The sequence below is a fragment of the Heteronotia binoei genome, chromosome 9 (genome assembly GCF_032191835.1).
Source record: "Heteronotia binoei isolate CCM8104 ecotype False Entrance Well chromosome 9, APGP_CSIRO_Hbin_v1, whole genome shotgun sequence".
NCBI lineage: Eukaryota > Metazoa > Chordata > Lepidosauria > Squamata > Gekkonidae > Heteronotia > Heteronotia binoei.
Genome location: NC_083231.1, coordinates 7026127 through 7038626, shown reverse-complemented (window position 1 = coordinate 7038626; position 12500 = coordinate 7026127). Strand labels below are relative to the sequence as shown.

General features: G+C 48.3%; 1 protein-coding gene across 8 annotated transcripts in view; it reads left to right on the top strand.

The window, feature by feature from the left end:
* LDB2 (LIM domain binding 2) overlaps window positions 1-12500 on the top strand; it is a 395214-nt gene that overhangs the window by 308273 nt on the left and 74441 nt on the right. For 7 of the 8 annotated variants that reach the window (XM_060246192.1, XM_060246193.1, XM_060246191.1 and 4 more), the window contains exons 4-5: window positions 8457-8579; window positions 11608-11691. In XM_060246192.1, coding sequence (XP_060102175.1) covers window positions 8457-8579; window positions 11608-11691 — 207 coding nt within the window. The remainder of the gene's footprint in view (window positions 1-8456; window positions 8580-11607; window positions 11692-12500) is intronic. The other variant, XM_060246194.1, reaches the window with a different exon arrangement.

Here is a 12500-nt window from a genome sequence, read left to right as displayed (position 1 = left end):
CCAATCCCCTACATCAGATTTGCTAGAAGGGTGTGTGTGGAGGAAAGGGAAACGTCTTCATTATTCCCTATGTGGAGATCTTTTCTCATAGGGTATAATGGGGAATTGATCTGGAGGTTTCGGGGGCTCTGGGGGAGCTATTTTTTTTAGGTAGAGACACCAAATTTTCAGTATAGTATCTAGTGCCTCTCCCCAAAGTACCCCCCAAGTTTCAAAACGATTGGACCAGGGGGTCCAATTCTATGGGCCCCAAAAGAAGGTGCCCTTATCCTTCATTATTTCCTATGGAAGGAAGACATTTTAAAAAGTGTGCTATCCCTTTAAATGTGATGGCCAGAACTCCCTTGGAGTTCAGTTATGCTTGTCACACCGTTGTTCCTGGCTCCGCCCCCAGTGTCTCCTGGCTCCACCCCCAAAGTCTCCTGACTCCACCCCCAAAGTCCCCAGATATTTCTTGAATTGGACTTGGCAACCCTAGGGGGGAGGGAACCTGGAAGGGAAGCGTAAGTGGGCCTGGTTGGAGAGGGAAGTTGCTCTCTCTGGAGTGGCTACAGTCTGGATAGAGGCTGCCACCAGAGGGTTAATCCATTTGGAATTATAGTAAGGGAATGTCGAGTCAGACATGCCAGGGCTTTTATTTCTTGACGCCAACCTTTACTGTTTTCATATTCACTGTTGCACGAAAAGATTTTACAAACCACTTATTTGAGCACATATAATAAAGCTGTTGTTGCCATACTCCCTGAGCCCTCACATCTCCTCAGTCACAGATAAAAGGTTTTGTTAATAAGGAAGATGGGGGGGGGGTTGGGGGGTGCTCTGGGCGCTCCCAGACAGACCTTTACCAGAATGGTGGCAGCCAGTAGAAGGCCGTCCCTGGTCCCCTGCTGTGCGACAAACACAATGACATCCAAGCTGTTGACGGGTTCAGGAGGGCTAAACCCAAAAAAGATTTAAAATGCCCCCAAGTATTTATCAATATCTATCTCCATCATCTATCTATCTATCATCTAGCTGACATTTTAATATTAAAATGCAATAAAATTTAATGTGGTTTTCCAGAGGACCAATTCCTTGTCAGATCTCCACAGGGAAGAATGTTTCTAAAGCCGCCAACTACTTCTGGTCGCTTCGTAGTCATTTCCCCTTCCAGTTCTGTCTGCCTGGTGATAAGCTGTGCACCCATCCCTGCCGGAAAGAGCTGTGCTCAGAAATGTCAGATGAATGCGAGCACCAATATGGAGGATGCTGTGGAGGACAGTGACGGTTGGACAACTGTACCAACTCTGTCCCAGCAAGGAAAGAACAGGATAGCCCAAACCGGATGGAAATACGTCTGTGCTTCTGTTTCATTGACAAAATGTCATAATAGGGATCATAGCCAAGAGCTTCACATCTTCACTCTTCTCCAGCTAAACACTGCTGTGGGTGTTGTATTCCACTGCTCTGTTGAATTCAAGACCATGGTTGCATTTGGGATTTTGTTAAAGATACTTGGCGTAGATGGACTGCTTGAGTTAATGGCCTACCAAAAGGTTTTTCTGCTGCTTATGGCTTGAAAATAAAACCAAAATGAGACGTGTGGTTCCTTAGGAGGAGGTGCCAGTGTCCCTGCCTACCAACTTGGCTGCCACCATGGAGAAAAGCTTGGATGCAGTGTGTAAGGATGGGTGCAGGAATAGCAGCGTAGCATGTGAATGTAAGAACATAAGAGAAGCCATACTGGCTGAGGCCAGTGGCCCATTCAGACCAACACTCTGTGTCACACAGTGGCCACAACCCAGGTGTCACCAGGAGGTCCACCAGTGGGGCCAGAACTCCAGATGCCCTTCCACTGTTGCCCTCCCCCCCAGCACCAAGAATACGGAACATCGCAGGCTCAGACAATGTGTTCCAGTTTGGTTTCTAGTTCGGCCTAGGAAATCTAGTAATCTCTGCCTGCTGGGCCTAAGTTTATCCACTCCAAGTGGGGCCTGGAGCTCTCCTAGAATTACAGCTCATCTCCAGGCCATAGAGATCAGTTCCCCCAGGGAAAATGGCAACTTTGGAGGGTGGACTCTGGCACCACACGCTTTCTCCTCAAGTCTCCAGGAATCCTGCAAGCCATAGTTGGCAACCCTAGGTGGGCATGGCCAGCTCAACCCTCCTCCCCCAAGAAGAAGAAGAGATTGGATTTATACCCCACCCTTCACTTAAAGTCTCAGAGCAGTTCACAATCTCCTTTCCCTTCCCTTCCATACAACAGACACCCTGTGAGGTAGGTGGCACTGAGAGAGCTCTTTCGAGAACTGCTCTTTCGAGAACAGCTCTGAAAGAACTTGTGTGACTCCAGGGCACACCTGCAGGTGCATGTGGAGGAATGAGGAATCAAACCTGGTTCTCCCAGATTAGAGTCTGCGCTCCTAACCACTGCACCAGACTGGCTACACCAAAAAGGCATGATGCAGTGTTTAAGGCTTGCCAGGGCTGGGCAGTGTCTACTGAAAACGTGGTGGCACAAGGTCATAGGCATATACTATAAACATTGATTGTGGTGAGACTACAAAACCACGATGGTTCAACTTCTACAGTTGTTCAGAATACTTTCAAGGCAGCAAATGTAGAGTTCCTAGACAATCTCCCATCTGACCAGCCCTGGACTTGTTTAGCTCCACCTTCACGGATGTGTCATGTATCTATAGTGTTGGAAGCTATAGTCAGCGCCACTGCAGTGTGTTCAAAAGCTGTGCCTTTGCGTTTGTAGGCATGCGTTGAGACGTGTTTGCACTGAAGACCAGGTACACTCCACCCCCAATTCAGAAATCCTAAACACTGTGGGGAAGGAGCGGAAGAAGATAAGAAGAAGATATTGGATTTATATACCGCCCTCCACTCCGAAGAGTCTCAGAGCGGCTCACAATCTCCTTTACCTTCCTCCCCCACAACAGACACCCCGTGAGGTGGGTGGGGCTGGAGAGGGCTCTCACAGCAGCTGCCCTTTCAAGGACAACCTCTGCCAGAGCGATGGCTGACCCAAGGCCATTCCAGCAGGTGCAAGTGGAGGAGTGGGGAATCAAACCCGGTTCTCCCAGATAAGAGTCTGCACACTTAACCACTACACCAAACTGGAAGCTTATGCGTCTCACCCTAACAATGTTTTTAGATGTCCTTCTGCAACTGCATAATTTTCCAGGGACAGATAGCAGGAAAAAATAATGTCCCTGGTTGATACAGTCATTTAGTCAGTGTGCATGTCATTTTGGCACTCTCAGACTTTAGCCTTTCCCCCATCTTTCCTTTCACCCGTCAGCTTGAAGGCCTGGCTTGCAGCTCGTGTTCATGAGGCTATGATGTCTGTTGCCAGGAATGCAGTTGGAATTCAAATTGCTGCAGGCCACTTTGGAAGGTGATTTGTGCCTGAAAGGTGGGATTAAAATGGAACCAATAAACTGGTCTTCTTTGGTCTTCTTGGAGGGCTGTTTTATTTAAAAAGGCACGGCAGAGTTGTCCCTGGTTAGCACTTGGATGGGAGACCACCAAAGAAGTCCAGGGTGGCTGTGTACAGGCAGGCAATGGCAAGCCGCTTTGGAACCTTTCTTGCCTCAACAACCCTTGCTGCCAATGTGAAGGTTGCTACAGCAATCGCAAAAATATTGCCAGCCTCCAAGCCTTCATTTCTGTCCGCAAAAGGGAGGGGGAAAGTGCAGAACTCTTTCCAAAGCTCTTTTGGCCTTGGAGGGAAGACTCCTCAGAGCCATGCCTGGCAGCCAGCAACCACTAGGCAACTTGCAGCCGTGCGACTTGCGTGATTCACCCCAGCCTGGCTGCTTGCCCCTCTTCAAGAACAGCAACCTCACAGAAGCCAGTGTGTGTAGCGGTTATGCTTTCAAGCTAGGATCCGGAAGACCCAAGTTTGAATCCGTGCTCTGCCGAGGAAGCTCACGGGGCGACTTATGGCCAGACACTCACCCTAAGTCTGCACAAACCCTGTAAAGGAGAAAGTGGAGGAGAGAAGAATGACGTAAGGTGCTGTGGGGGCTCCACTGTAAAGAAAAGTGGAGGGATGAAGTAAATATATAATAGATATAGCTACCAGTAGGCTTCCCAACCCCACCCCACCCCACCCTGCCGGGGGACCCCTGAATTAGCAGCCTTTTCCCCCGATCTCCAAAAACGTGGAAGCGGGAGGGGGGGGGAAACGGCGCGGCCTCCCTTCGCGAGGTGCATGCTGGGACTCGTAGTCTTTGCATCCTTTCCGGCTGCTACAGGCGTCTCCTCGGGGAGTCTGGCCGGTGGAGGGGGGGGAGCTCTGCCCCCAGAGGACCATGTGCGTTTCTACCTCCGGAGGCTTCAGTCACTGATTGAAAGGCTTCCTCTCGGGATGGGGTGTCTGTGTTACTTTGAAGAAGTTGGCAGCAACTCGTGAGTAGAGAGGCCAATCCCTCACTTCAGAGTCACCAGAAACAGAGTGGGGGAGGGAGAGAAACGTCTGCTGAGTACTTCATTATTCTCTATGTGGAGATCGATTCTCATAGGGTATAATGGGGAATTGATCTGGAGGTTTTGGGGGCTCTGGGGGGCTGTTTTTTGAGGTAGAGGCACCAAATTTTCAGTATAGTATCTCGTGACTCTCTCCAAAGTATCCGCCAAGTTTCAAAATGATTGGACCAGGGGGTCCAATTCTATGAGCCCCAAAAGAAGGTGCCCCTATCCTTCATTATTTCCTATGGAAGGAAGACATTTAAAAAGGTGTGCGGTCCCTTTAAATGTGATGGCCAGAACTCCCTTCGGAGTTCAATTATGCTTGTCACACCCTTGTTCCTGGCTCCACCCCGATGTCTCCTGGCTCCATCCCCAAAGTCCCTAGATATTTCTTGAATTGGACTTGGCAACCCTAGCTACCACTGGGGGGCAGGTACAAGGTAGGTTGCTTGGTGGGGAAGCAGAAGGAAGCAGGAAAAGGGGGGGGAGGATATGGGACATCCGGAAGCAGGAGAAAAGGAAATTGTGTGGGGAGGGGGATGCAGAAAATAGTGAGCATGGCACACCTCTCTGCAAGGCTTTGCAGGTCCCCCACTGTGCAACTGGGCCTCGCTAGCGCTACACAACAAGACCCAGCCTGGCAGTTGACCCTGGAGAGAGTGTGGGGGGGGGGCAGAGGGGAGAAACTTGAAGACAAGGGGACAGCTAGAGGTAGGTTGGCTGGTGGGAGGGAAGGAGACAGGAGCAGGAAAAGGGGAGAGACCACAGGGGCTTATGGGAGAGAAATAGTGGGGGAGACAAAAATAAGATGCCCCCCAAAGTACTTGCAGGTGTTTGCTTGCTTGCGTGCGCGTGTGTGTGTGCATACCAGATTTGACATACTTATTTCCTTCACTAGGTTTCTCCCCATAATTAAACAAATGGTAACCATATAAACTAAGCTTGTTGTTCCTGTTTGGTCCTTGAATCTGTAAAACAGAGCTCGTTTTGTAGCAGGAGCTCATTTGTATATTAGGCCACACACCCCTGGTATAGCCAGTCCTCCTGGAGCTTACAGTAGGCCCTGCACTAAGAGCCTTGTAAGCTCTTGGAGGATTGGCTACATCAGGGGTGTGTGGCCTAATATGCAAAGGAGCTCCTGCTACGAACATCTTCATTATGCTGTGTGCTAATTTGTTGCTCACCCTCTACCTGTATGGATGGACTGGTAATTTCCATTTCATTGATTCTGAAGAAGGGCACCTACACATGAAAGTTCATACCATGAATAAAACTCTGTAGGTCTAATTGGTGCCACTGGACTCGAAGTTGTCTTCAGTTCTGAAGCAGCCCTTCCATCTCTGGGGTCGTTTTCGCACTCACCTTCCGCCGGCGTGACCCCCCTCTTCACTGCGCAGGATCTGCGCGGATTTCGCACTAAACGCTGCGGAGCAGCCAGAAAAGCCGGAAGCTCCCGGCGCAAAAGCCGCTCAAACTGAAACCGCCAAAAAGCAGTTTGGCGTTTGCGCGGCTTTTGCGACGGGAGCTTCCGGCTTTTCTGGCTGCTCCGTAGCGTTTAGTGTGAAATCCGCGCAGATCCTGCGCGGTGAAGAGGGGGGCCGCGCCGGCGGAAGGTGAGTGCGAAAACGACCTGGGTCTCCAGTGGGTGGTTCATTGGCTGCTGCATAGAAGCTGCTGCATTCTCAAAAAGACCAAGGAAAAGTTGTGAAAAGATCTGTTCCAAGCTGTCTTTTTTTTTTTTAAAGCACATTTCATAGGATTTTTCTGCATGCTGTTTAGCTGGCAGCTTCATTCGCAGTGCTCTGCCTAGTCCGTGTTCAAAGATAGAACAAAACTCAGTAACATGCCAAAAGTGAAGGGAAAGTAGTTCAGGCTGTCTTGCATTACTCACAAGTAGGTCTCATTCACTGCCACCTCCCCCGCCTCATTCAAAATACCTCAGCGTCAAGACATCCACAGATTACAGGTCCTTGTGCAAGGTTCTTTTCAATTGCATGTAAAGTTTGCAAAGATATGTAATGTTCTGAAGCTAAATTTTAATTGCTATTTTATATACCTTATTTCCTACTGTTATCTTATGCAATGCGTGAATATTTTGTAAGTGTTTTAGCTTTTGTTATTTTTTTTTCTGCTTTGTGCTGCTCATTGGCCGTATTAAAATCAAACGAACCAAACGAACCTCTTGGCGTTTTCTCCCAAACAACGGGAACTTTTGTTTAAAAAAATTCATCTCCAAGCAGCAGCGGGAACAGAAAAAAACAAAAAGGAATGGAAGATACAGCCAGAGAAAGCAAAAAACAGGAAAGGAGGAATGGGTAAAGGTCTCCTTTGACCATCAAAAGGATGTGCTGAGGATCATGGAATCAGGGCTGGCCCTAGGCCAGGGGTGTCAAACATGCAGCCCGGGGGCCGAATGAGGCCCTCAAAAAGGGCTCCTATCAAGCCCCGAGCAACTGGCCGTCATCTGCTTCCTTCTCCCTCTTTCTTGTTTCCTTCTGCATCACAGCTTGCTTTGCAAGGCTTTCTCAATCACACAGGAGCTACAAAGCCAAACCTCTGTTTTCTCTATTGGCTGAGGCGCCTCCCTTGGGGAGGAAGGCGGGGGGGAGGCAGAACTTGTTTTTCCAGGCTCTCTCAATCACACAGCAGAGCTACTGATCCAAGCCTCTTTCCCTTCTATTGGCTGTGGCTCCTCCCCCTCCCCTGGGGAAGGGATGGAAAGAGCCAGAGCTTTCTTTGCCCAGTCCCCTGGATCCCATGGGAAAGATGCAAAGAAAGCACCTTTAAGACCAATGAGTGCTAACGTTTTAATCACGCATTAAGGTTTCTTAAATATATATTTAATTGTGTTTGTGTCCTTTATAAAGTTTATATATCTGCTACCTAATCTTAAATAGGTACACACATGGCCCGGCCCAACATGGCCTGGCTCAACCCGACATGGCCCGGCCCAACAGGGTCTCATTTATATCAGATCTGGCCCTCGTAACAAATGAGTTTGACAGCCCGCTCCTAGGCTGTCTGGCACCCTAGGCGAGGCTAACCTCTGGTGCCCCCCCCCCCCCCCGCATTGATAACGTCACCAAGTCACATGGGGGCACCCAATTCGGTGCCCATAGAAGGCTGGCATCCTAGGCAATCGCCTAGTTTGCCTAGTGGCAGGACCAACCCTGCATGGTATATGAATGAACAAAAGCCATGTGTGATTGGGTCTGTAGTAAGTGGGGAATTAGGTGAGAGTATGTGGGACCCATGGTGCAGAGTGGTAAAGCTGCAGTACTGCAGTCGGAGCCCTCTGCTCTCGATCCCAGGTAGCCGGCTCCAGGTTGACTCAGCTTTCCATCCTTCCGAGGTCGGTAAAATGAGGACCCAGCATGCTGGGGGTGGGGGGAGTATAGATGACTGGGGAAGGCAATGGCAAACCACCCCGTAAAAAGTCTGCTGTGAAAACATTGCGAAAGCAATATCATCCCAGAGTCGAAAACGACTGGTGCTTGCACAGGGGGCTGCCTTTACCTTTATGTGGGACCACTGAGTGGCTCCAACCCTGCGTGAAATCAGATAGCCGTTAGAAGACCACTAGTCGCTAGATTCGATGTTAACTTAATATTCATCCCAAGCCCTGTGCCCATGAAGATCTTACACGAAGGATATGGGAGTCTCTGGTTGAGCAGTTAGGTATTGTGTATGCACAGTTGCAAACAGAGGCTTAGTGTTGTTAATTAGCTGCTATTTCAGAGGGAGACAGGAAAATGTGATAAATAAGATTTAGAGCCCGTAATGCTATAAAATCTACAGCCTGATCAACTATTGTCTACTGAATTGCTTTCCTTAATTCTTTTTTCTTGGGGTGGGGGGGGGGGAGGCGAATGACACAATTGCATCAGTAAAACCAAACATAAAATTCAACCAGCATTTCTTAAACTTGGTTATTTCCCTCTAAATTTACCTCAGAGAAATTTATTTTTTTCTCTCCCCTCCACCTTTCGTTTTAGGTGTGCACAGAAGGACGTCTTATCTTGGAATTTACATTCGACGACCTCATGAGAATAAAGACGTGGCACTTTACGATTCGACAATACAGAGAGTTAGTCCCTCGCAGCATTTTAGCCATGCACGTAAGTCACCTCGGAAGTTTTGCTGATGGTTATGTTTGTTGGCTTGTTTTGATTGCAGGACATTTGGAACAGTAAGGATCCCAAATAGGGTTGCCAAGTCTAACTCAGAAAATATCTGGGGACTTTGGGGGTGGGGCTAGGATTCTTGGGGGGTGGAGCCAAGAGACTTTCCCTAAAATAAATAAATAAAAACACAGCAGTGCAGTTCCCCTGAATACAGTCTTCATTTCCTCACCCAAGCAGCTGCAAATCATCTCTCTCTCTCTCTCTCTCTCTCTCTCATGTACACACACACAAACAGAGAAGCAAAAAAACCAGTTTGCAATCCCACACTCTTGTGGTCTCACTGGGGCAATTTACTCACGAGTTGCTGAACTTCCAATAACACAGGGAAACCAAAGGTTCAAGTTTACCCTTTACTATGCAAACGACCTCTGTAAAGCTTGTCCAACCAACGGAGGATCTGGGCTGCTTTCACAGCCACTGGGAGCAGCCACGTTGTTCCGCCTGCTCAACCCCGCCCCCATTCAACCTTAAAGACACAGACACACCATCCAAAAAGGAAGCCTTTGCAAGCTTTCTCCTAGCGTTCTGAAGGGGAAAGGCACATGGTAGCTGTGAGGGTGGAACTTCCCCCCGCTGGCCAGCTGGCTGGGGGCGGGGAGAAGCCTGGGAAAGCGGGGGAACCCCCCCGCTGGGACTTGGGGATTGGCAAACCTAATCCCAAACCCAAGGTAAACTGCTCCAGCACCGTAAACCAAAGTGTTAAGCTGGGGCTGCTTAGGCATTATTCAGGTAATATACAAGGATGTTTGGGTGCAAAAATTCAAATCATGGACTTGATAGGTTGTCTTAGACGAGCCAATATTTTTTATCTTCTTCAGAAAGCTCATACCTTGAATGAAACTTGGTTGGTCTTAATGGTGCCACTGGACTCTAATTTTATTCACAAGCCAATATTCTCTCTGCCACAGTAAGTATAAATGGGTGGCAGCCGTGGACAGGGGTGCCTTTCACCAGCTGCAGCCCTTAGAATCATACAGTTGGAAGGAACTCTCAGGGTCATCTAGTCCAACCCCCTGCACAATGCAGGAAATTCACAGATACCTCCCCTTTCCTGAGCAGGAAAGATCTTGCCAGTGTGGTGCATGCCCTGGTAACCTCCACTTTAGATTGCTGTGATACACTTTATGTGGGGGCTGCCCTTGAAAACTGTCCAGAAACTGCAGCCAGAATGCTGCTACAGAATGCTGCTGCCAGAATTGACTGGACCGGCCTGTAGAGACCATGTTGCTCTGTTTTTCTATACTGGCTCTCAATTTGCTTATGAGCCCAAATCAAGGCAGTTGTGCTGTCCTTTACAGCCTGGGGCCAGCAAACCTGAAGAACTGCCTGTTCCCATATGAAGCTACACAGTCACAGTTAGGGGAGGGACGGTGGCTCAGTGGTAGAGCATCTGCTTGGGAAGCAGAAGGTCCCAGGTTCAATCCCCGGCATCTCCAAAAAAGAGTCCAGGCAAATAGGTATGAAAAACCTCAGCTTGAGACCCTGGAGAGCCGCTGCCAGTCTGAGAAGACAATGCTGACTTTGATGGACCAAGGGTCTGATTCAGTATGAGGCAGCTACATATGTTCATATGTCACTGAGTTCATCTTCAGAGGCCCGGCTTCAGGGCTTCCATCATCTGATACTAGACAGGTGGTAGACCAAGAAAGGATCTTTTAAGGTTGCCAATCCCCAGTTGGGGGCAGGGGATGCCCAAGTTTGGAGGCTCTCCCACCGTTTCAGGGTTATTTGAAAGCTGGGAGAGGGATGATTGTCTGCTGGGTCCCCATAGGGTATAATGGAGAATTCATTCATGGGTATCTGGGGCTTTGGAGGGGGTGTTTTTTGAGGTAGAGGCACCAAATTTTCAGCATGGCATCTGGTGCCTCTCCTTAAGAAAAAAAAACCTGCCACGTTTCAAAAAGATTGGACCAGGGAGTCCAATTCTATGAGACCCAAAAGAAAGTGCCCCATTTCCATTATTTCCAATGAAGAGAAGGCACTTTAAAGGAGCATGGTCCCTTTAAACATAATGGCCAGAAATCCCTTAAGAGTTCAATCGTGCTTGCTCCTGGCTTCACCCCCAAAGACTCCTGGCTTCCCCCCCCCCAAAGTCCCTTGATATTTCCTGAGTTAGAGAGACAGTTTGGTGTAGTGGTTAAGTGTGCGGACTCTTATCTGGGAGAACCGGGTTTGATTCCCCACTCCTCCACTTGCACCTGCTGGAATGGCCTTGGGTCAGCCATCGCTCTGGCAGAGGTTGTCCTTGAAAGGGCAGCTGCTGTGAGAGCCCTCTCAGCCCCACCCACCTCACAGGGTGTCTTTTGTGGGGAAGGAAGGTAAAGGAGATTGTGAGCCGCTCTGAGACTCTTCAGAGTGGAGGGCGGGATATAAATCCAATATCTTCAACTTCATCTGGGACCAGGCAACCCCACACCAGTCCTTCCCAGGAAGATCTGCCTGTGTGGAAGAGTTTTTTGTTCAGGTTGGTTTGGTGTTCCCTCAGTAACTCTTATTATCCCTCCTCTCTTTTTTGTGCGTTTTTGTGTGTTCATATGTTTTATTTCATTGTTTTAAGCATTTTACACGTATTTGTCTTTTAAATGCTCTTTAATGTTGGAAACGATTCAACGTTTGCCATCTTGAGAAGCCTGAATTGGCTGAAAAGGCGGCATAGAAATGTTTTAAATAAATAAATATGGAATCACCCTGACCTTCTTTACATGACTGTTGTAACAAGCCTTCTAAATGGCTACAAATACTTCATATTCTCATTCTTGATTCAGTAGTAGGGATGGAGTAGGGGGCGATTTGTCCTTCCTTCAGCAAACGGGGAAGATCTTTGGCGCTCTTTGTAAACGGCAGTCTGTTTTAAACGTTGGCATCTAAAAATGTTTGATTTTCAGACCCTCTGAATGATGACGTTTCTATTGATTTTGTTTCTCTTGTGAGAACATGAGCATGTCTCTGTTTTTGGGTTCAGGCACAAGACCCCCAGGTCCTGGAGCAGCTGTCCAAAAATATCACGCGCATGGGGCTGACTAACTTCACCCTCAACTACCTCAGGGTAAGCTTACTGTGAGTAATTTTTGAAAAGGTTACTGTCGCTGCCTTGACATGTCCCCCCTTTGCCTAAAGACTCTTGAGTGTGTTCTCTGCCAGCGCTACCATTTTTATTTGTTTCACAAAGCTCGTTTTTCTGGAAATTCAGCTCTCCTGGATTCAAACTTCAAAAAGGCTCTTTCTTCCTTCTCAGGTCTTTTACTGCCTGGTTTAACTGCTTAATAGAGCTTGGAGACGTGTTGGTTAATCAAGGAGGTGGATTTCTTTCATGTTCATCTTCGGCTTCTTCCTGCTTTGCTGTCCTGCTGTTTTCTTGTATCTCTATGTCTTTTTGTATTTACACAGTATGCCTTCAGTGTTCTTGGCGCTCACAGAACAATGAACCAGAAGACAGGTTGTTGCCCTGGGGCATTCCCAGGCTTGGGGCATTCAACACAGGGGAGACAATAGAGAGCAGGACCGTAGATGAGGTGAGGGTTCATAGAGGACTCCCAAGTAGTGGTTAAGAGTGGCAGACTGTATTCTGGAGAGCTGGGTTTGATTTCTCCACTCCTTCTCCACATGAAGCCTGCTGGGTGACCTTGGGCCAGTCACAGTTCTCTCAGACTCTTTCAGCCCCACCTACCTCACAAGGTTTCTGTTTTGGGGAGACAAAGTGAATGTGAATGTAAGCAGCTTTGAGACACCTTAAGGTAGAGAAAAGAGAGTTAGAAAAACCTACTCTTCTTCTTCTTCCCTGTCTTTCCCCTTTCCCTGTAAAATACTTAGAGTAACTCTAATCCCTCATTTATTTCTAAGTAAGGCTTCTCCTGG